This window comes from Panthera pardus, unplaced genomic scaffold (genome assembly GCF_024362965.1).
Source record: "Panthera pardus isolate Hobbes unplaced genomic scaffold, ASM2436296v1 HiC_scaffold_13, whole genome shotgun sequence".
Classification (NCBI taxonomy): domain Eukaryota; kingdom Metazoa; phylum Chordata; class Mammalia; order Carnivora; family Felidae; genus Panthera; species Panthera pardus.
Genome location: NW_026526688.1, coordinates 149,163,253 through 149,188,302, shown reverse-complemented (window position 1 = coordinate 149,188,302; position 25,050 = coordinate 149,163,253). Strand labels below are relative to the sequence as shown.

The 25,050-nt window shown below is 35.9% G+C and overlaps 1 protein-coding gene across 3 annotated transcripts in view; it reads right to left on the bottom strand.

The window, feature by feature from the left end:
- LOC109278226 (transmembrane protease serine 11E-like) overlaps nucleotides 1-16,643 on the bottom strand; it is a 42,500-nt gene extending 25,857 nt beyond the window's left edge. For all 3 annotated transcript variants that reach the window (XM_019468402.2, XM_019468405.2, XM_019468411.2), the window contains exons 1-2: nucleotides 16,540-16,643; nucleotides 1,070-1,194 (exon numbers count right to left, since the gene is read on the bottom strand). In XM_019468402.2, coding sequence (XP_019323947.2) covers nucleotides 1,070-1,194; nucleotides 16,540-16,547 — 133 coding nt within the window. In that variant the 5' untranslated portion in view covers nucleotides 16,548-16,643. The remainder of the gene's footprint in view (nucleotides 1-1,069; nucleotides 1,195-16,539) is intronic.
- Between the last annotated feature and the right edge of the window lie 8,407 nt (nucleotides 16,644-25,050).

Below are 25,050 nucleotides of genomic sequence, written 5' to 3'. Positions count from 1 at the left end.
AAAAACATGCTCCAGAGAAATCATCAAAATATAGATACTCCAAATTTAAAGATTTGTGTGTGGGCAAATTCTACCAAAACAAGTATTTACTTTAAATATTTTTACTTTAAACTACCCAGAAATGGTCCACCTTGCTTTAGAAATTGAGATTGGATTTGAGATTGGAATTGAGATTATGTCTGTTAGTGGAAGTAGATAACCAATTTACTGATCATACTGTCTCTTTATAGGAAAGCAACTTGTGCAAATTTGCAATTAAATTTGAATCAAGTGATTAGCTTCTTTGGTTATAGTGTCTTGACATCAAAGAATTAGTTAGTCACTAAGGGAGATATTAAGCCAATAGGTCATAGTGGAGTCAAGTAATTACAACCCCAAGCAAAGTAGAGGGAAACTTCAGAAGGGTTGTTATAGAAGAATAGTCCTAAAGCACCCTGGGGACCTTTCTAATAACATAGCACACTCATGGTTCATCTAGATGTGAGACACCTGACTACCAGAGTGAACCTCTTTATAATTAACCTTCTCAGCATATCCTATCCTCTTTAATCACATGTAATATATTCCGAGATTAGATTTAAAATAACAGAAATGGGCACTTATTCAACAATATATCATTATGAGCATTTTTCTATCTTACTCGTAAAGAATAGAGCCTACTTCTCTCTGATCCTTGATTATGTAATTAATTTATTGGGCTCTCAGGATTTCAATAAGTTGGAATAATTTTAAATCAAGGTGATTGTCCTATGTCTTCAAACAACTCAACACAGTGGACTCTAACTCTCCTATGGTCTTCCTATTTAATATTTGATTATTGCTTATTAACGAATATTAAAACTAGCATGCTATTCCCAGCAGGAAGCATTGCTACATCAAAGATAGATGAAAGAATCCTTCTTGGCTTGTGAGGATTAAGTAAGAGACAGGTAGGTAAAGAATTCTTTGTACCAGCTATGCAAATAAGTTGTGGGCATGAATGAATAGGCCTGAGGCAAATCAAAACTGGAATGCACAAGAGGAAATATTTAGGGGTAAATCACATGATGCCAGGGCAGCCCATACTTACTGTATCTCACATAATGAACAGTAAGTCCAATGCACACTGCCAGGACAATCAGGGATATAAAGGTGATAAGGCCAATAGCCCAGGGCTCCAAACAAGTTCTCTTCCTGGCCCTCACCGCAGCTCGCCTGAGAAAGAAAGCAAATAAATGGGTTATGTCACAGTATGCCCACATGTACTCCTTAGTTAAAGCAGACATTTCTGGGGAATTCAGGACACTCAGGTGGTAGAGTACTGTTTTGGTTTAGAACATGCATGGTCCCAGGCTGCTGAAGCCAATCCTGGCTTCTGGTTGCCTGACCTTAGGCAAGTAATTTGACATCTCTGTGCCTGTTTCCTCATCCATAACGTGAAGATGATAATGACAGTACGTATCTCATTGGATTTTTAAAAAATTTTTTTAACGTTTATTTATTTTTGAGACAGAGAGAGACAGAGCATGAATGGGGGAGGGACAGAGAGAGAGGAAGACACAGAATCGGAAGCAGGCTCCAGGCTCTGAGCCATCGGCCCGGAGCCCGAAGCGGGGCTCGAACTCACGGGCCGCGAGATTGTGACCTGAGCTGAAGTCGGACGCTTAACGACTGAGCCACTCAGGGGCCCCTCATTGGATTTTTGTAAGGATTATATGAATTACTATATGTAAAGTGCCTACCACAGTGCCTGGCATGTAGAAAGTGCTGTGTAAGTGTTAGTTATGATTTACAGAGCTGGCTAGGTTCAAAATACTGAGTTAGGCACTGTAGAGGTTATAAAAATGTTTAAAGCCTATTTCTACCACTCTAGAATCTTAAATGGTCCATGAAACGCATTACAGCTTGATCTATACTATTCCAGATAGAATTTCTAATTCTATTCTCCTTCCATTTTTCTAATTTGTCTCCAAACAAACTTTGAGGATACACATAAAAGATACCCAGAACTCTCTTCCAAAGAACCTGTTTGACTCCAAATTTCAGTAACACTGCAGGAAATCCCTTCTGTGTAAGATTCCCTCAACCTCTCCCACTTGTTCTTTCTTCAAAAGCATGTTACTGAAAAATGTTTGTCAACCAGGTTTTTGTTTAATTATCACAGTTGCTGTTCCCTTGTGCTATAATAGTTGCTAAGCAAACTCAAAAGTTGGAGAAAATAAAATAATAAGTCAGAGTTGCTGTTATTTTAAATAAGGATGCTGTTATTTTAAATGTCTTGAGATACTGGTAGAATCATTGGCACATATGCTTGTCTCCAGAGCACTGTCTGGTACATGAGGACGGGTGAGAAAGTGTGGTGCTTTCCTGGAGGAACACGGGAAGTTCAACCAAAATAAGGAGGACTCTGAGTCCACCTCTTTCCTTAGTAGCTATGAAACTTGGAAAAATCATTTAAACTCTGCCCGATGAAAGTTGCCCATTCATTGATAAGGGACAGGATAGCCATTCTGTGTAAAGCACATGATTGATTGCAGAATCCTGCATGAGGTCAGGAATCTGAAAACTTCTTGCAAACTGGAAAGCATTTTGCAATAAATAATTTTTGCTTACAGGAATCAAGGGGACTCTGTTTCCAGTTATGTAGGACGAGGAAGTGATATCATTTTGGTCCCTATCATACCTCATCATACCCTGGCTCTGTCTCGATGTTTTATTCTGTGGGAACACTGTCACAGAAGTCAATACTATCATCATTGAGATATGATTCTGCCCCTCCTGAAAACACAGAGATATAGGGAAAGACTCCAGAGACTCTGTTTGGTCTCCTCCCTTGTTCCTGTGATTTTCCTATGGGATTATAGCCAAGGAAACTTCATCTTCCTCTCCCCAGTCTCTTCAATCTTCAGTCCTCCCTTGAGTGATATTCCAAACACCTGATCCTAGAATGGCAATTACTGCAATATAAAAAGACTGCTTTACGAGGAGGTTATTATTTTTTATGTGCAAATGTGCCTAAGAAACCTAAAAACTGATCCCTGCTCCTTCATCTCTGAATGCTTGCTATTCACCTGTTGCAGAAGAAAGGAGATGGATATAGCAGACGTAAGCAAAACTTTGGGGGTAATGTGGGGAGGGAAGGGCTTCTCAACTAATGTCAAAACATGCCAGATGAAGAATATGAATTTGTAATTGTTGGAAATGTGCTGTAATTATCAAAAATATATGATCACTATGTAGAGTTGTGAAATATGGCAGAAATTCTAATTACTCTATGATAACTTTTAATTAAGACAGCAAAATAAAACAATGCAGCTGTTAAATTGATGGGGTAAATCTAGAAGTATTAACATTCAAATAGTCAATGATATATTTTAATGAAAAAATGTTGCAGAAATATATGCATTCTATGTTCCGGTTGTTTTTAAATAATGAAACTACGTGTGTGCATAGCAAAATGTAGAGAAAGAGACACAAATTTACTAATAGCAAGAAGTGGAATAGCAGAAATATGAGAGACTTTCATTTTATTTACTTTTTGTGTTATGATGCATTCGTTTTCTTAAAACCACAAACATAATAGCTTTTGAATTAAACAAAAGAGAGAGAGAGATTTTTAAAAAGGTAAAAAAAAAAAAAATAACAAGGAAGATTATACCTGTCTTTTTATGGATTTCCCATCACTATTGTGCCCAAGGTACTGTCCTAACCCCCACGATTCACAACAATTTTGGTGATGCTCTGTCTTTGGTAATTTGAAGGGACAACAGGGACAGCATGGGACAAAGAGAAAAGGGAATCTACCAAAAACACTTTGAATAAACAATAAGAGAGTCTGATTCTGAGTCCTGCCACCAACTTATTTATTGTATAATCTTGTACCAATAGATTCTCTTATTCTCGCTCTTATTTTCTACAGGTCAAAACCAGAGATAATAATTTCAGACCCCACCTAACATGATGAGCTATATAGAGATTAAAATGATAATTTTTTTTATTACTCTGGGTTCACAAGTAGAAAACAGTCAGCAAGGACTATTATTAGTATCGTTATTTTCATTATTAATAATAATGGTAATGACCACATTGCTGAGATGTTAGTCATTTGAAACATTATCTCTTCTCTTCCCAGTCTATATGGCATTGTTTTTCAAACTGATTCACCCTGTTTCTTAATTACTTTTTTTGTTGCTCTCTCAGCAAGAGATCCAATACTGAATTATTCCTAGTTACATGTGGTTGAAGTATGCTCAAAAAAAATAGGTAAAATGGAGGAATAAAGTGCCTATCCATAGACACTTAATGTAATTAACCCCTCTTGTACAGAAATCTTGTCCAACGATTATTGTGGCCTGTTGAAACTTTTCTGAACCTTTTCATGTAAAATCACACCTTCAGACAGACTAGATAAATTCTAATAGTTTCAGTGGCATCAAATTTCCTTTTTTCTGTGATTTTTCTTTTCGGTTTGAGGACATGTGTGATTAGACAATGAATATAGCAAGTGAATACAGCAAATAAAATATAGGTACATTTTTAGAAGCCTAAAATGGCCAAAAGATAAGGAATATGTCCAGAGTTGTATTATCATTATCACTTCCTAATGCGTCAGTTTAGAATTGTACTAAAAAAGAAAAGCAGAGATAACAACAAAAAGGCAAGGGCAAAAAAAAAAAAAAAAAAAGACACTAAGGCAAATAAACCTCATGACAAACACTGGAGAGTAAGTCAGGGCTCACAGTGCTTCAAAGGAAAGTTTATCAGCACAAGCCCGCACATCACACCACCATCATAGACTGATTAACAGTGGATCTCAAACTCTTTGCTTATTCTCTGTAACGGTAACCAGCACTGATATTCCTAGTCTGCGTGTTTCACCAGACCAGTCCAGCTGAGATGTTTTGAATGAACATGTGCACAGTATCTGTAAAGCTGATGGTTCCAAAGCATTATTATCAACTACTTCAACTACAGGTCAGCAAACTCTTCTGTCAAAGTTCAGATAGAAACTATTTTAGGGGGCGCCTGGGTGGCGCAGTCGGTTAAGCGTCCGACTTCAGCCAGGTCACGATCTCCCGGTCTGTGAGTTCGAGCCCCGCGTCAGGCTCTGGGCTGATGGCTCGGAGCCTGGAGCCTGTTTCGGATTCTGTGTCTCCCTCTCTCTCTGCCCCTCCCCCGTTCATGCTCTGTCTCTCTCTGTCCCAAAAATAAATAAAAAACGTTGAAACTATTTTAGGCTTCCTGGGCCACACATTTTCTGTTGCAACTACTCAGCTCTGCCCTTGTAGGCCCAAAACAGCCATGGACAATATACATGAACAAATGAGCATGGCTGTGTTCCGATAAAACTTTATTTCTGTACACTGAAATTTGAATTTCATATAATTTTCATTTGTCATGGCTTTTGATTTGTTTTCAACCACGAAAGTATAAAAATCATTCTTAGCTCAAGCACTGTACAAAAACAGGTGGTGGGCCAGATTTGGCTCTTGGGCCATAGTTTACTGATGGTTGACTTAAGCAATAACCTACAAGTCAATGCAAATTGTGTTGGGAAGCTATAATAATCTTTTAATTTTCCAGTCTCATCTGCATGGCAAATTTAATGTAGTCTGTCTGTAATCCCATTGTCACTGACCTTATTCTGGAATTCTCATTAAAATTTTTCCTGTAGCTTAACAAGTTTTCTTTTCTGTCCTCCCAATCTCTGGATCACTCTCCATTTCAGTAAGCTATCTTTCTAGAAGTGATATAGCCAGTTGAGACTACTAGAAACCCAAACTGACATTCCCCCTTTTCCCCATGAGCTTTCAGGCTCTTCACCTTTGTTTCTGCTGCCTCCTAGGTGGAGTAACAGAGTTTAAGCTCTGCTTGCATCATAAAAACTCATGTGTATTTAAGAGCCAGTTCAAAAAGTCCCCTTAGTTAGGTCTATCCCCCTGCCCACCCCCCCCCCCCCCCCCCCCCGCCAAGCATCAGAGCATCACGTTGAAGTATGTATTCTGAACTCCTTGAGGATAGGGACTGAGCCTTACTTATATCTATATTCTCTGACTTAGATATGTTCACAGAGGGAAATGAATTAAAATTGACTAAACCAAATTAAACTGAATGTTTGTCAACACCATAGTGTAGGTTTTAGTTTCTCTCAAAGCACTTCTAGTCTGCCTTAGCCTTGGAAAAGAACTTGGCATATTACACACAAGGAAAGACAGGTCAGAAGTTGTGAAGAATAATTACTATTAAGTAAAACCTGATTTCCATAAAACACTTTATGTAATGATCAAGCTTTGTGGTTAATATTTCTATTTCACCTGAAAACATATGATTTTCCAACTGTGATTTGATCTATCCACTGTAAAGTGTGATCGTAGTACAGAAAGTGATAAATGCAAATGAGGGACATTAATTTCAGGAAACATGTTATCTGGGGCTATTAAAGGTCTGTATATTATAATATCAAAAGAAAAGCATGAAGAAAGATACCACAATAAAGTAACAACCTGGTACCTTATGACATTGCTAATCCCCTAAGTCAGCACTTAGGATTTCAAATATCAGGTAATAACTATTTATTCAATTTTTATTACATTTTTGGCACTTGTTTATTTCTTTAGCTTATTGAGTTGTGCCTGCTTGTTCTATCTACACAAATACCTCAGGTGCTTTCTCCTCTGTGGAAAACTCATACCAGTAGGCATTGGAGAGATCTTTAATCTTTCTTATACTTTGTAGAATGAGACTATAAAAATATACAGGGTGGAATTAACATTTGTATATGTGTGCATGGATCATATATTTTCATTGCTTTTTTTAAAAGAAATACAAATTACTTCTTATAAAATTGCAAATAACATATTTCTGTCCTGTCAACTGTTACACAAATTTATAAAGTGTCTAATAACATCAGTCAGGCCTTTGGACTGAATTATGTGTGCATTCTCAAAAATGATAACTATGAAAAATTCACATAGAGAAGTTACAATTACAACAAGGTGGTAGTCTAATTACCAGAAAATCTTTTCCATTTTCTCCTTACAGCTAAGGTAAATGGTGAGAAGCTCATTGTTTTTATTATAAATGTTTTTATTTATATTCCATCTTGTTCTAGATTGGCTTAAGGTAACTTAAAAGGACATTAGGTATAGATATAGATATAGACATATAGATATAGATATAATATAGTATATATGGTATTAAATTAAATTTAGAGATGCAAAGGGCACCTGGGTGGCTCAATCAGTTAAGTATCTGACTTTGGCTCAGGTCATGATCTCACGGTTTGTGAGGCTGAGCCCCACATAAGGCTCTCTAATGTCAGCGTAGAGCCTGCTTTAGATCTTCTGTCCCCCTCTCTCTCTGCCCTTTCTCCTCCACTCTCTCAAATATAAGCATTTTTTTTAAAGTTTTAAATTTAGAGAGAATTTAAATTCTCTGCAAGGAGAAAACAAAACATGAGTGAAAACATAAAATGGGAGTAATACTAAAACTATGTAAATTCCCATTTAGACATTTCCTTAAGTCCGGCCACAAAATTTGTAGCTTACCAGCAACGAACTCAAAAACAAAAATAAACAAACAGAGCAAACAAGCCAACCATGTTCAGGTACATTCTTCATGGCAACCATAAAATAAATACTGATCAATTATTCAGTAGCAACGCCACATTTTTCTCACAAAAAAAAAACAACGTATATAATGTAATAAGTTCTATTCTCCACAATATTCCTAGCATTGAAACAAAAATTAGTTTTGTAACACTCTTAGTGTTTCCTTCAATATTAGCAGGTGACACCAATTACTACCTAGTGAAAGCAATATGATGGGGAAGGGAGGGGAGCAGTATAAAATCATTCATACCAAGCTCTACAACAATTTTTAACATATCTGACAACACTTCCTTGATTATTACTGAAATGACTCCATAATGGGATTTCACATTGTAAAATATTTAAAGATTATTGAAATTGTAGGCACAAAAACATAATATTACTTAGTACAGCAATAAATACAGTACTTAGTACAGTAGGAAGTTTTAAATAGATATTGTGAATAAACATTGTTGACGGAAAACCCTACCCCTCATTAACTGTTAACTTAGCCAAAACCCATAGCTTAACCATTCCTATATTTAACCAACCATAAACTCAAGTAATAATATCTTTTCTGGCACCTAATTTAAATGGAAGTTGTGAAAATCACACATGTGATCATTAGACTTTGTTAAATACACATGTTATATTAGTGGCGAGTATTAGTGGCAACTCAACAGGAAGGAATGTCTCTGATCTCCATTGTGTGATCATCAAGGTATTTATTAAGTTCCCAGACAGATATGGTGCAGCACAGGAAACCACAAACTGAAATTCAGGTTGACACTTAGCCTGACCTCTAGAAATATATAATCATAGGTAGATGTGGTGAAACAGAACTTAAAGATATTATTAAGAAATTAGGTATGGGTTTATAGACTTATAAATTGAGCTATCTTAATCTTTAATTCCGCAGATATATTTGCTTTCTTTTCCTCAAACTCTTTCCACTTCAAGATATTAAATTGGCACGATCTGAGTAAGGAACTTGAAAAGCCAGTTTCCCACAGAAATGTCGACAAGGGATGCCACTGCAACTAGTCGTGGGAATTGTACGCACTTAAAAGTGTAAAAGAAAATAGGAATTCACAGGAAGTGTGTATGTGGCGGCAGGTGTTATTAGAAGAAAAATAGTTGAGAAACCTCAGTTTGGGGCTGCTCTGAGGCTAACATATAGACTTTCAGAAACTTTTTGTAACGTTAGATATCTTCCTACCAAATCTTTCTCATAACTTTGCTTAGATGCCTCCTATGAGAGTTGGCATGATACAGTAGAAATAGCTCTGAACTATAAAACCAGTGACCTGCATCTTAGTCCTGAGGGTTCTTGCTTAAGGATTAAGTCCTTTCTGGGGCGCTTGGGTGCTCAGTCAGGATAGCCCCCGACTTTAGCTCAGGTGGTGATCTTGTGATTCGTGAGTTCAAGCCCCATATGGGGCTCTGTGCTGACAACTCAGAACCTAGAGCCTGCTTCAGATTCTGTGTCTCCGGCTCTCTCTGCCCCTCCCCTGCTAGTGTTCCATCTCTCAAAAAAATACGTTAAAAAAATTTTAAGGATGAAGTCCTTTCATCTGAGCCTGAAGTTTCTCAGCTGAAAAACCTGAGAGCATATGCAACATCACACAAATTCCAACATCCCTTAATCGCCAACTTGCACCATCGTTGCACGTGCTCTCATTTTCTTCATTTGTTAAAAAAACAATGGGGACTTTAACTGATCTAAATGCTCTTTAATTTCCAGCAAAGTTAGTGTTCCATGTCTCACATGACTTAAAAATGCTTAATATTTTTGTAATAAAAATTCAGCATTTATCAAACAAGTAGCTTTAACATAATTTTCTCTGGTTGCCACATGCCAGATAACTGGAACAAAGTAAGGGATTACAAGTAAGGGACTGCAAGTGATCCAAGTTTTGTAAGAGGAAGTCATAAAATGTCTTTACTGCTTGCCTCCTAAGCCAGTTTAAAAATCCCTAGACCCATGACATTTCATTTTACATAAAACAGTAATGGCCCTTAAAATTGGAACGTATCCATTGAAACACATGCTAAGACTCTGTGGTGTCTTCCAGGTTGCTGTTTTCCTGGCAAACACTGTTAGCCACAATCAAAGAATCCCTTCAGTAGTCTAGAAACTCCTGTTTATAATATCTGAATTAATTTGTCAATGAAGGACAATTGGAAAATTACTGATTCTGTTAATATTTATATTATTCTTCCAGATGTGAGATTTCTTGATTAATGAATCCCCTGCCCCAGTTGTTGACCTGTAATATAGAAAAGTATTGGGTCTTAACTTTTGAATGGAACACAGAATTTATAAAATTGATCATTATATAATTACATTAATAATACCCTAATATATTGGCATTTTAATGATAATAATGAAATATGCTCAGATTCATGTTAGAATAAGGTAGAACTTGCTGTGCAAATCAATATCATAAAATTATAAAGGCAGTGTTTTTTTATCCAAAAGAATAAAATATTTTCAGTTACCAACACCCACGGCTTTAATTCATATCTATATGCTGATGGCTACCAAATCCATAACTGCAGCTCAGATCACTTTGCTAACTTCAGACCCATATGTCTACTGCCTGCTGTTCATCACAATAGGATACACTTACCATCGTTCAAACTTAACATGTCTGTAGTAGATACTTGTAAATGTATATCCCAAATATTTTCTTCTTATTAATAGAATTTTTGATATTTGGTTAAGCACGTGGCCATTTGGAAAATAGAATAGTGTCCCTTGTCCATAGGAGTCACCGTGTGAATAAGTTCTGACTAATTAGTCTCTATTCCAGTGGGTGGAATCCTGATGTGCATTTCATAGCTAGAATGCATATGTGCTAGTTGGAGCTCAGGCAATCATATTGGACCGTGATTTAGAGGATGTATATTCATTGCTAGTGGGACAGCACAACAGCAGGAGCCTAAATTCCTGATTACTTTGTTAATCTCCTGACAGGTTTACCTGTTTGCCTCCAGACTTGTTTATATTATTTCCCTTTTATATAAACCTCTGTTACCCTAAATTTCTTGTCACTCCTACATAGAGAAATCCAATGCTATTAAAATATGCAAAACAGATTAATTGCAATCAAAGTAAATTGCCACTTTTATGTAATTATCTTTGTGAAAAGAGAACATCAAGAAATATATTACTAACTTTTTTATAGTTTCTGTATATGGAAAAGATGATAAAATACTTTTAGTTAATATTGTCTAGCAGCTGATTTTAAAATACTCTTGATTATGCTCTATGACTTTAAACAAAGGACTTCCATTTCCATGTCTGGGCTTTGGCATCAAACTCATTGGCATCCATGAGTTTGGATTTAGTCCTGGCTCTGCCTCTCACTAGCTAAGTGGCTCTGAAATTACTCACTCTCTCTAAGTCTACATGTCCCCACCTATAAATGGGGCTAATGATAGGACCTAAGTATAGGGTTCTTCTGAGGGTTAAACAAAATAACACCTATAGAGCAATTGGCATCAGACCAGGCACATAATAAAGGTTCAACAACTGTTGGCTCTTGTCATTATTTCCACCATAATAATGAGAAATTAATTTGTTTTAAAAGTGGGCTGAAAAATCCCTCAAGTTGCCTCATGCATGCCTAAGGGGATAAGAAGACAAAGCAAGTAAGGCTCCCAAGCCTTAGTGCCACTTCACCCACAGCAACTCTGCTCCATGTATCAGGAGTTTGCTTAGGCCTCATGTGTAAAAAGAAATTCAACTGATGAATTAAACTCCAGCTCTACCAATCACTTACTCAGATTTGGAAGTCTCGGTCTTCCTAATCTTTGGTTTCCCTACCTGTAAATTCATGGTACTATTAAAATTATCTACCTTACAGGGTAGTTGATAAGTACCAAATAAGAAAATATATGGTGGAATCATCTATATGTATTTTTTCCTGCTATATGTACCCTCTCTGAATTTTGCTAAATGCAACCTGACAAGCTTTTAAAGTAAACAACTAATTTTTAAAAGGTCATATATTTCTGTACATATTCAAATGGAAATAATAATAATAACAGTAGTATTTCCTAGATAATGTAGACACCTGTGTTAATTTAACTCTTCTACTTGACAATATTGGATTCAGTTTACAGGTGAACAGGAAAAACAGATCCTCTCTCTACTATTGACTGACTCACCCATTCCTGTAACCACATGCAAATTACCTAATCTTTGAACATTGAATCCCCTACTTTATAGAACACAGATAGCAATGCTGCCTGTCTACCAGGAGGAAAACTGAGAAGACTACCCATTGAATAATAACACTGTTGCTTATAATTATAGCTTCTATAGCTTTTGACACTATGAGACAGTTAAATCATCCTTGCTGTAGAACCATTGTGGTAGATACAGGAGACGGGAGGATGGTACAACATTGTGGTTAATAGCATAGGTTTAGAGAGAGATAGATCTAGGTTAACTCCCAGTTCTGCAATGTGTTACCTCTGAGCAAATAATGTTACCAACTGAGCCTCAATTTCTTCACCCATAAAATGGGAATAATAATATAATCATAGGTTGTTATAAAGATTAAATACTCATGATATTTTAAAACGGTAGTTGGCACATAGGACATGTAAAACAAATGATGGCAATTATTATTTTGTTCTTCACTGACTCACAGGTTGACTTGAAACAAAGTGCTAAATTCTTCTGCATCTCCTTTTGCAGCTGCAAAAAAGAGACATCACCTGACATCTTCAGACAAAAGATTGCAAGAGAGAATTTAGTGATGATGTATGGTACTTCTGATTTCCCTAGCTTAGTTCTATTATTTCAGAGCTACTATTCTAAAAGTCTCACAAATTGCCCAACCACACAGGCCATGTAAGTAAGTGGGAGAAGTTCGGGCTTGCAGATTCTGGCATAACTTGATATCTCTGCAACCCATTTTTTTTTTTTCTCAACCTCTTAATACTTTCCTATTCTCTAATCCACTCATTTCAAATGTATTAAATTATGCTTGCAGTTGTGAGGGCATTCTTCCTAATTCTCACCCACCGTCTTTGATGAGAATATGTCCAAAGGAGTGTGCTTTATGAAGTTCTTCATGCAGTTCCTCTAAATCCTAATGCTGACAAAGCCATGGAAAGCAGCCAGAGCACCCATTTCACCACCTTCTGTCTTAGAAGACCTGCTCCACAGCTACCCAACTCACCCCATTCTCGATTACTAAAGCCATCAGGCATACTTATAAAGCTCAATGACGATACTGAAGCACATGCTGTTGCTTTTTTTCTTGAATGTTTCTATTTATTCCCTCTTTGTATTGAAACAATGGCATATTTTTGGAGGAAAGCTGACAACAATGAAAAAAATAACAAAGGTCCCTTCAGACAGTTATAGTTACAACAGACAGGTGACTTCTTTCCATGATATGCCGCTCGAATCGAACTTGATTTTCATGCAATAGCAAATGTTGTAATCCTTTTTAGAAAACAGTGATGATGTAATTGAGGTATTATACTCTCAGTCACTGCTCACCTTTGAAACAGTGTGGAAAAGTTAGGTCACATTTTCGTCTTGTTTTAGTACAAAGATAGTTTTAAGAAAATTAAATAAGGGCAGTCCATGCATTCTTTAAAATGTTTCTAAAAATGTACCAATGAAAGTAAAATACATGCCACCACCTTTCCTCCTTCAGCATTTGTGTACATTATTTCATATCAATCTGTATACGATCTGTTTCTTTGGCTAGGACATTGTATAGCCATATATGCCTACACATACATGCACATTTTCTCCAGATCTGTATATGTGTGTGTGTGCGTGTTTTCCCTTTCTCTATTAGAATGCAAACTTTCCAAAGACTCTTCTTTTAGCTCCCCGCATATGATAGACAATGTGTTGTGGCAGTAACAGCATAGACTTTAGAGCCAAGAAGGCTAAGATCAGATTCTTATCTGATTCAATATTTACTAACCCTGGACAATCTGAGCCACACTTATTTCAACTCTTAAAGGAGCAATCACAATAAGTTGGGGAGAGGGGGAAGTTGTGTGGTTTTTTTTGTTGTTGTTTGTTTTTCTTTCGAGAGAGAGACAGAGAGACAGAGACAGAGACAGAGTGCAAGTGGGGAGGGATAGAGACAGAGAAGGAGACACAGAATCCGAAGCAGGCTCCAGGCTCTGAGCTGTCAGCACATAGCCCCACGCAGGGTTCAAATCCACAAACTGGGAGATCATGATCTGAGCCAAAGTCAGACGCTCAACAAACTGAGCCACCCAGGTGCCACTCAATAAGTGTTTCTCAAGGTATTTCCAGAATTAAATAAGATAGTATTTTAGAAAATGTACAATACATAATAGGTGCTCAACAGATAGTTTTCTTTCTTCAGGATCCCATAGCAACTCTGGGCCTAAACATCAATTTGGTGACCTTTCAGTATCACTATCTCTGAATTGATTTGGGTTAGAGGGTGGGGCAGGGGGATATGCTTGATTGGTTTCACGTAAGGTTTCCCTCTAAACAAACATATTTTTGATCCATATTAAGACCCTCCCTGTTGGACACAAACTACCCAAATCATGTCTGTATCCACCCTTCAGTTTCCCATACCTTCTGAAATTATCTTCTCTTCCTTAATCATCACTACATTGCATAAATGAGTACTCTTCTCCCTTGGAGGGAAAAGTGACTAGGGAGAGATTACCTCCCATTATGCTATAATTATACCAATTTAAATAAAACAAAGGGCTATAGCTCTCTTAAAAGCTGACCTATTTCATTTGTGCTTTAATTCCATTCCACCTTACAAGTTCCTTTCTTTTTTATAGCTTTACACTGTAATCAGTACTTCTCAAACTTTAGAGTGAATAAGAGTTACCTGGTGTAACTTTTAAAAAATGTGATTCCCATGCCTCAACCAGAGATTGATGAGAATTTCTAGGATGAGAATTGGGCTTTTCTATTTTTAATAAGCCCCCATTGAATCTAATGGAAAGAGTCCATGGGCCACACACAAACTGAGAGGTAGTTCTCACCCTACTGAGTAAAAACTAAAGTTGTCCATTTTTTTAATTTGAATATTACTCATTTCGCCTTTGTGCATCTAAATTTGTGTAGATACTGTCTATAAATTCAGTCTGTTTATCTTTCATTCTTATCAGTGGTTGCGGATAACTACAGTTAGCATACACCCCATCATAAATAAATATATTTAATAAATATATTCTTCTCTTCCCAATCTCTTCCCTATGAACTTATTCCTAGTAAATTTTTCTTTAGCCTTCTGCTCTCTGTGTGTGTGTTTATAAAATCCATGATATATTCTCTTCATGCTCAAAGGATAGTATAAAATAAGAATTTGGGGGAAACGGTAGCGTATAAAAAGAAAAAAAAATAATATTTACCTGGTCCAAATTTCTTTTTACCTTTAAATTCTAAAATAGTGGTTCTCATTTAGAACAGGTGCAGTGAGTGAGGGGGCTCTCAGAAATTTGGCTAACGAGGAAGGAATGTGACATTTGATAAAACCCTCCAGTGTTTCTTATGTTTGCCCAGCTATGAACCAATGTCCTTAGAAAGAACGTATTTCAATTACACCTCTTTCTTCAAAGCGTTCCTATTGGTGCAAATGTGCATAGTAAATTTAGTCCCTTTCTACTCTAGCCCATTCTCTTAACATCTCCTAGGCTGACAAACATAGATATGCTCCCCTTTTTTTACAGTTTTAGATCAGGGAGGAGTTTTTTGTTTGTTTATTTTGTTTTTCCCTGAGAGATATCTTCCCTCTGCTCTGAAGTAGGACCAGAAAATAGGTACATCTTTTCCTTCAAATTAGAGACTCTACTCAGAAAAATGCATTCCAATACCCCCATGTTATAGCTCCTCTACACAATTTCTAGACTCACTCATATCTAGCATAGACAAAGTCTGAAATCTATTTAGTACCTTAAGTTTGATAGAGATTATATGTTTAAATAAAAGCACTCTTTTTTTACAGTAATATTCTTAAAGATAATGTAGTAAAAAGTGTAGGACAGAAGAATCATCATGGATTATAGGGAAGTACTTGCAAAAGGTAGGGAGCCTTGAAGTCTGACTAAATTTATGTCTGTAGCTCTTAGTTGCTTCATCAATGTGTATAGAAGAGTATTAAACTTTTCATAAGTATGTGGAGCTTTCTATCAATGACAGAGACTGAGTGTTTGCCCCTATTAAGATTCTACTGGAAGTTTTTCCGAACTGTTTCCTTCTCAAAGTAGAATCAAAAAAAAAAAAAAAAAAAAAAATGACATGCCAATATATCACTTAGAGAAAATAAAATCTTAATCTGAAGATAAAATTATTTTTCAGAGTCCAAACTAGTACATAGAAACTTTGTTACTGTTTAGTTTCTAACTTTGAATGAAAACAACTTCAAAATAATTATGATTTATCTGTTAGAGAAGTGATTGTGGCCAGGTATATCACTGGATTTATTTTTTAAATCCAACTCTAATAATTTGATCAGACTGTCTCCTTAAATTATTTTTTTCCTTTCAAAACATCTATAATTTTGAAATTTAAATTATTTACTTCTAGAAATGAATGTAATTTTGAACTGCATGATTTCAGATTTATTTTTTCTCACGTATACCTTTGAAAATAAGAATATTTTCTCAATAGCACAAAGCCCAAGCTAAGAACACATTCTATTCTTGAAACTAACTAACCAGTTAACTAAAAGACAGCTGTCAAACCCCATCTACATTTATCATTTATTGAACCCATCTGAAAATATATACAAAAATATTTGGGGATGAAGCCTTACATCCCAGGGAACACTAATGCAGAAAGAAGAGAAATGTATTTCTTGACATAATTTTATTTTAAAATCAAAAATATTTTCTTAAACAAATAATAAATTAGAGATCTACACATTCTGTGGTGTGGTTTATGCCATTTTGAACTACAAGTTAATTTAAGACAAAGAAAAAAGGAACTCACCGATACATCGCTGACCAGCAGGGAAGAGCCCTGTGGAGACCGAGGTCTGCAATCAAGTGTGTGCATCCAGACTATATCAGCAATTTCATGGGCTGGATTGAGGTGAAGAAAGAAGTCACTAATGATGTAAATAGAACCAGTCTGACGGGTCTTGGCAAGTGTAGTGGGGACTGTTTGTATGGGGAGCAGGACTAAGTCAATTTTATAGGGAGCATGAGAACATAAATAATTTATAAGCACTTTCTAAGAGTGGAAACTTAAAAGTTATTGCCTTAAGATCATAATAGCTTAAAAGTGTTAACGTGCACCAGGAGTTTTGTAAAGTTCAGAAGTTTAAATCTAGGAAGAAATTTTAAATCATATTGCTCAGCCTCCTCATGTTTTCAGTGAAGAATCATTTAATTAAGTTAAATGATTTGGTCAAAATCACATTGTTTATGACCCACCAACCCAGGAGTAACAGCTATATTTTTTAATTTATCTAACATGCTTTCCATTCTACCATGCATATAATGAAAATTCTCCTTTGGTATTGACTGTAAGTCATCTGTTGAAAATATAGTAGAGATCAAAAAAGTATTAATACCTTAAAATTATGTGGCATCATTCTTCTAGAAAAACCAAGTAGTTTATAGATATTTACCCCCAATTGAGATAGTATATGTCTTTTATTATACTGGAGAAAGGCATATCAGCCAACACAGTCATTACTGTCTTACTTCTGCAAAGGAAGTGATGTATTTAAAAAATGTGTTTTCATACATGTATATACAAATATCTGTGTATTTGTGTCAGGTATAATCTTTAAACTGCCTTCCCTAATCCCCATAAATGACACTAGGTGTATCTCATCTGTACTTTCATGGTATCATAGCACTTACCATATTGAGCTAGAACTTTTTGTTTTCTTGTATCTCAACTCCACTAGACTGAATTCTTAACAGACAGTAACCCCGTTCTTAACATGTATGGGATCTCAAAAATATACATGGAAAGAGAACAGAAAGGAAAGAGGAAGAGGGTATGTGTGACCAGTCCTAAAAATCACCATACAGAAGGCAGATTGGTACTGTTTAATATTACCAAACATCCATTTAGCCACTGGCTTATCTCAACAGATGCAGAAATTGGGATCCGTAGTAAGGCTACCAAGAACTGGAATCATTCTCTAGCAATAACCCAAGAAACCTCTATGTTGGGGCAAACTGTTCTAGGGACTAGAGAGACCGTCATATCTACCCTTTTTATTCAGCCCAATAGATCACTTAACACTGAAGAATAGCATGTATATTTACTTGAAGTTATAGTATCAGGTTTTTGTCTACTCACTTGAAAGTACAATTTAGCCAAAAATAAAGAGGCAAAAATAATGAAGTAAAAACTTCCAGGTTATGAGATTAAGTTGTCCTATTACACAGCCTTTAAAAAGTGAAATCCTCATTAATAAAACGTTAATACTGGCTTAATAATGCTATATTCTATTTTATTTCATATTTTGTGAAAATATTGACTATACTCTTGCTTTCAAAAGAAAAAAGTTTCCTCTCTAGTATAACTTTGGGCTAAGACCAGGTCAGACTCATTTTAACAGAATCTCATGACTTTTTTCTTTACTAAAATCCAGATTCCAACTCAAATTCTTTATAAGGTCCGATGGTCGTGTAAACTTAGGGTTATGTACATCTAAAGATGTAGATGCAAAAAATAAGAGGGCTTCATGATTTTTTAAAAACCCATGGATAAATCCTAAAATTATAGAAAACCAGAGATTAAGGATATGTGAATAGAGGATGAGTGGTTATCAACCAAAAGATAATTCTAAGTATACCCTTCCTGTATTAATGACCTTCATTCAGTCTACTCAGAGAGCATTTGTATGTGTCACCAAATTTCATGGTACTGCTTATACTTCAGTAGACATTTGAAGAGTGACAGAGAAAGAGGGAGGAATAAAACATTAGACTAAATTATCCACCAAATAGAGCTTTTCATGTATTTAGGCATTTCCTTAACTGTTATTCTTAGAGGTAGGGTACAAAAGCAAAGTCAATCATTTTTAAGTTAATTGATATCTAAGAGGGTGGAAAAAGGATTTTAGAGCAAAAGTTTGTCTTTTATTCAAATATTTATTTTCTCCATTGCTGTTTCCTTAAATCATAAATTTTATTTTGTGATCCTTTTGCCCTAAACTGTGGCATAAAGAAGATGTATTCAATGAGTTACCCTCCTTTTCATGACTGAGATCAGAGCAGTCTGTCTTCCCTGTGTCCTTCTGTGCCAGGTGGAGGCAGAGTCAAGAAGAAATATATTTGTCCACTTGAGTCTCTTGGAAACCCACAATAGATACGTTACATTGCATAACTAGTAAAATAATAACTTGAACCACAGGTATTTTTACCAGCCAACAAACTTTTCCATAGTCCTTCCTATACTTAGCAATGTCATAGCAATGAGGCATCTAATAGCCATAAGCATGAGTATGCTGAAGAAGTATAGTGCCAGCATGGCTAGTCATGGATGATTTTTATCACTGTTTAAATATCCCCTAGCTTGAGTCAAGTTCTTTTATGCTTGATAATATATGGATGTTTATGCATAATAATATAATTAATTTATGGAAGCCCTCAAAATTATACCTAGGTTATGTCTCTGTAATGCTAAAGCAATCCTCTTATTGGTCAATTTATTGGGTTAGCATTACAGATTGACTAATGTTAAACCCGTGAATGAGCGAGTTATCAGAATACACACAGCTATTGTCAGTTGTGTTTCCATTTCCTCCTATCATGTATTGTTTTGAAGCTACTCATGCACCTTAATTTGTTCAAGCTGAGAAAACAAAGAACATCAATATAATTAACCTTTGGACTCTATCTCAGTAAGGAGATCATGTAAAAATGCTGCCGGATCACCAACTCTCCTTTTTTCTGTCTTATTTTCTTAACCAAAATGTGATTTTTCATTAACCTATCTGTACCTGTCTGTGAAACCCTTTTTTGCCTCTATGTCTTTCCTAGCGAGTGTCACTATGTGATGGTTGTTTCTCAGCCTATCTCATCCACTACTTTTTTCAACAGAGAAGACTACATCAGCTAGCCCAGGGTTGGCTTTTAACCCAGTATCGCACTTCGTGGGGTTCCTGGTATTAAAGCAGCCACACACAAATGGCCAGAGATGGAATCGTTTGCCAAAGAAATTTCTGGTCCTTCCCTTTGCATTACCTGTATCAGGGAAGAATCCTTATCTCTAGCTTGGTTTCTACATGTTTTTTGAGGTGTTTGAGGAAGGGGAAGGACAAGAAACCTGTCATGTAGTTAGGTAGGCAAGAAATCTTATTAATCTAGATTATTTTATTATCAGTCTTTTGTTTGAGAGGTGCTTACCCAGAGGATTTTTTTAAAGTTTAGTTTCACAAAAACTTTTTCTCCCTTAAATTATTTTTGGGATAATATTTAAAATGAGACATGTTTTTTATTCCTGTAAAATACATAGAGAATATAACATTTCAGTGTACACAAAGAAGGCAAATTCTTTCAAATAAAAAGTATTATAAAACGAAAAAATAAATTCCTCCATGAGATGTTCTGCATCTGGTACAACTATCTTCATGATGCTAGGAATAATTTTTCTGGGTATTGATGTGAGGTTTTACTAAGCTTTACAATACCTAATGATGCTTATAGTAAAAATAAGACATGAGTTTTTATAATTAATACACAATAACAAGCTAAAACAATCTTCTCATTGTTTAATTTGTTAGAATATACAATACAGATTAGTTAGTGTTGTTACACTAGTGAATGAATGAAGATTTTTGGACCCATTTTCTTTTAAAACAATTTTTTGCAATTAGTCTTTGAAAAACATTTTTAAGGTTAATTGATTTCATGTTAAGAGATCAGCTTTCAGTCTTCTAAACAAACCCTTTCTGGGATATGAATCTCTACAAGTAGACTTTCCCCCAAACATACAATAAATTGATAAAATAGGGATCAAATTCAAGAAAAAAAGTACAAATGCACGTATGTTCTATATATCATTTGACATACTTGCTCTGATAGAGATGAAAACAGCTCTGAACATCCTGGCAACAGGGAAAACAAAGGAAACTTAGAAAGTTTTACAATTCTCATCTTTGGAAGAAAAAAAGCACATCCAGAGAGATTTTTTTCTGCCACTAAGTTGATGAAGACATTTCCCAGAGAGGGGCTATACTGAGCAATGCATTGAATAATACCAGCAATATTTTTACCAAAAAATAGAAGAGAATTTTTTATAGCTGTTTTTAATAATAAATTCAAAGAAGACTGAGAACATAACTTTGAAGTTAAGGTTGGTGACAGATTTGTATAGGAAATATATTTATGAGGGTATACTCATAAATGAGGGTATACTTCCACTGGTCTAGCTTGACCCAAGGGTAGAACTCAAAGTCCCTAGATTAGAGGTACCCATGTTCCTTAGATGAATTTCTGAAATATAATTTCTCTTGGAAGACTTTTGATTTTTTTTTTTTTTTTTTTTTAGTTTATTTATTCACTTTGAGAGAAAGAAAGAGCACGTGAGCAGGGGAGGGGGAGAGAGAGAAGCAGAGGGAGAATCCCAAACAGGCTCCAAGCTATCAGTGCAGAGCCTGTCTCAGGGCTCCATCTTACTGTCGCTGATTGAGGGAAGTTCACATTTACTTTGTTAAACCAAAAAGACAGTTGACAGAATCAATGCTTTATCAAAACTGAGGAGCTGGATGAAAATTTACATTTCAATGTTTCAAAAATTCCACAAGATTATGATTTTAGATTAGTGCATTTGCCTCCTTAGTAGATCCTGCGTGCTTTGTATTATTATGTTTTATTGCTTGGTTACATCTCAACAGGAGCATAAACGCTAAATCATTTTATTTTTATTCTAGTGAAAGCTTCCAACCATGATGGATTGAATCTCCTTTTCATAACTCTTCATAAAATCTTGGCACATGTGATCATTTTCTACTAATTTCAGTTGCTAGAATTTTTGTCTAGTATAAAATTTCAACTGTGAATCTAATATAAATAAGTTTGCCTTCTTTTTCCCCTCAACATAAGCTTCAACTGTGACGCTGGCTGCTTGGAGTAGAGAAGTTGGAAGATCTGGCTCCTCTCTCCTCACTACTTAGTTCCTCTAGTTTTGGGGTCAGAGGGGGAGATAGAGGTATGAAATCTTACATAATCAGGCCTGTTGGTGTGGGACAGTGTCCCAGGTCTTTCCCTGGTTCAGTCCAGTTTGTCTATGGCTATTAGATTCTACAATTGAGAGCTCTGTGCTGGTGATGTGTTTGTTTTTATTTGGATGATTTTCAGCTTTTCTCTAGCTCTCTCAGCTACTGAGGAATCCCTCAGAGAGAATCGGTCATGTCCATTCTGGGCTCTGACACCAGTTCTACCCCTAATTCCTTCTCTAGCTAGAGTTTCCCTTCACTTAGAAGCTATCCTGCCCTTTTCCTTTCCTTCATGCTGCTCTGCATATAGCTATGGTAACCATTGATAACCACCTTTTGAACCTTCAAAAACCACAGAATAACAGCCTTAGGTAGAGGAGGCTATTTATTCCCTGTCAGGAACAAATTCTGGACCACAGTCCTTTCCTACCCTGTTAGTGTGAGCTACTCCAGTGAACTCTTATTCAAATCTGAAGACTAGAAGTGAGCAGCTATGTTTGATTCACAAGTGGCTCCCCAACTTCAGTGGCAAGTTCTTAAATTCTCCAAGAAGACTCTCACCACACGACTCTGCCATAGAAGCTCCAGGAAGACTTGTGTGTTCAATAGCCTATCATCCATCCAGCTGAGGAAAGAGAAACCAATCTCCCCACTTGCACACATGTGGACACACATGTGATCTTTACATGTGATTCTCCCAATGTGCTTTTATCATTGAGCTTCAGGAAGAGAAAGAGGAATAACCTTTTCCTATGAATACTGTGGTGTCCAAGAGTTTGTTGAATTTCACCACTCTTTTCCCTAGTTTCCTCTTTATACATGTTGAGAGTTGAGTGCTGGGTACTGTTAGGAGAACAAGTTATTTCATCCCACAGTGTGTCTACTCTTGGTGAGGGATGGGGTCTGGCCCCAATTTTTGGTATCTCTTTGCAGTTTCTCATAGGAAGGGTGGGACTTAGTTCTTCTTTTCCGTTATGAACAAGAGAAAAACTCCTTCTATTCAATATCCTAAAGTCTTTCTTACAAACTTATCTAATGGTAGGGACACCTGGGTGGCTTAGTTGCTTAAAGTGTCCAGTTCAGCTCAGGTCATGATCTCATGGTTCATGGGTTCAAGCCCTATGTTGGGCTCTGTGCTGACAGCTCAGAGTCTGGAACCTGCTTCAGATTCTGTGTCTCCCTCTTTCTCAGCTCCTCCCCCACTCATGCTCTGTCTCTCTGTCTCTCAAAAATAAATAAACATTAAAAAATTAAAAAAAAATATCTTATTGCGGTCCCTAATTTCCATAATATTTTATATTTCTTGGAGTATTTTTTAAATCAGTTCCATCATTTCTATTGATCCATTGAAGGTATCTACTATTAATCAAAAATTATTTGGCTACTCCCACCTTATCTCCAAATGCTACATGTCACTCCTTCTGTTTGCTCTTGACCCCTGAATTTAGTTCTGCCTCATTGTCTTTACACAGGCTGTTCTCACTTCCTAGAATTCTCATTGATTTTCCCAGAACTTACACTATCACTTCACTCTTGTCTATGCTCAAATATTATTTCCTCCAGGGAGTCCTGACAATTCTATTTAAAACAGTCTGTGCCACTAATATCTCCCATCTGTCTCCATCCTGTTAGCCTGCCATCTTTTTCTTCAAAATATTTATTAATAGTTAAAATCATTTACAGTTTCTTCCATTAGGATGAAAACCCTTAAGACTAAGATCTTTATATTGTTTTCTTTGGCTCTATCCTATTACCTAGACAGCACCTGAAACATGGCATTCAAAAATACTCATTGATTGAATTATTTACTGAGCATTTCTTTGTACCCAATCTCTTTGTGTCCCAATAGGAGACTACTGGTATAATTAGGTAGCAGGTTTTTATCTTCAAGTAAAAAATAATAATAGGTAACATTTATGAAATGTTTACCTGTGTCATATCCTCTTCAAGACACTTCATGTATGTTTTAATCTTCACAACAAGCCTGTAAAGCAAGCATCATTTTTATGTCCATCTTGCAGAGAAGGGAACTATGGTACAAAGATTTATGTAATTTTTAAAAATCTTTATTGTGGTAAGAACAGTTAATGTGAAACTTACTCTTTGAACAAAATTTTGAATATACATTATTGTTGACTATAAGTACAATATCGCAGAGCAGATCTCTAGGTTATTCAACTTGTGTGTAACTGAAACTTTATGCCCATTGATTAGTAACTCCCTGTTTCTCCCCTCAGTCCCTGGAAGCCACCATTCTCTTTGATTCCATGGATTTGGCTATTTTAGATACCTCATATAATTGGAATCATGTAATATTTATCCTTCTGTGACTGCTTATTTCACTTAACATAATGTTCTCAGGGTCCATCCGTGTTGTCACATATTTCAGATTTCCCTCCTTTTTTAAGGCTAAATCGCATTTCAATATGTTGATATACTATAGTTTCTCTTTTTTAAGCTAAATTGAAAACACATTCATCAGGAAACATATTACACCATAACCTTTAAAAATATGAATACTTATTTCATCTCAGCAAAAGGGATGGTATTAGTATAACCTCTTTAATTTTTTTAAAGTTTTTAATGTGTAAAAAAATTTTGAGTATGGTTGACATATAACATTACATTAGTTTCCAAGGTACAACCTGGTGATTCAGCAACTCTGTGTATTATTCTATGCTCACCACAAGTGTAGCTACCATCTGTCACCATGCAACACTATTACAACATCATTGACTATATTCTCAGTGTGTACCTTGTATTCCTATGACTTATTCATTCCATAACTGGAAGCCTGCATCTCCTATGCCCTTCATTGATTTTTCCCATCCTCCCAACCCCTTTTCCTCTAGCAACCATGAGTTTGTTCTCTGTATTTATAGGTCTGATTCTGCTTTTTGTTTGCTTATTCATTTGTTTTGTTTTTTAGATTCTCCATATGAGTGGAATCATATGGTATTTGTCTTTCTCACTCTGACTTCTTTCACTCAGCATAATGCCCTCTAGGTCCATCCACATTGTCATAAATGGCAAGATCTCATTCTTTTTTTATGGCTGCATAGTATTCATGTGTGAGTGTGTGTACCAATCTTTCTTATCCATTTATCTATAGATAAACACTTACATTGCTCCCATATCTTAACTATTGTAAATAATGCCACAATAAACATAGCATGCACATATCTTTTCAAACTGATGTTTCATTTTCTTTTGGTAAATACCCAATAGTAGAATTATTAGATGATATACTATTTCTATTTTTAATTTTTGAAGGCATCTTTATACTATTTTCCACAGTGGCTGCACCAGTTTACATT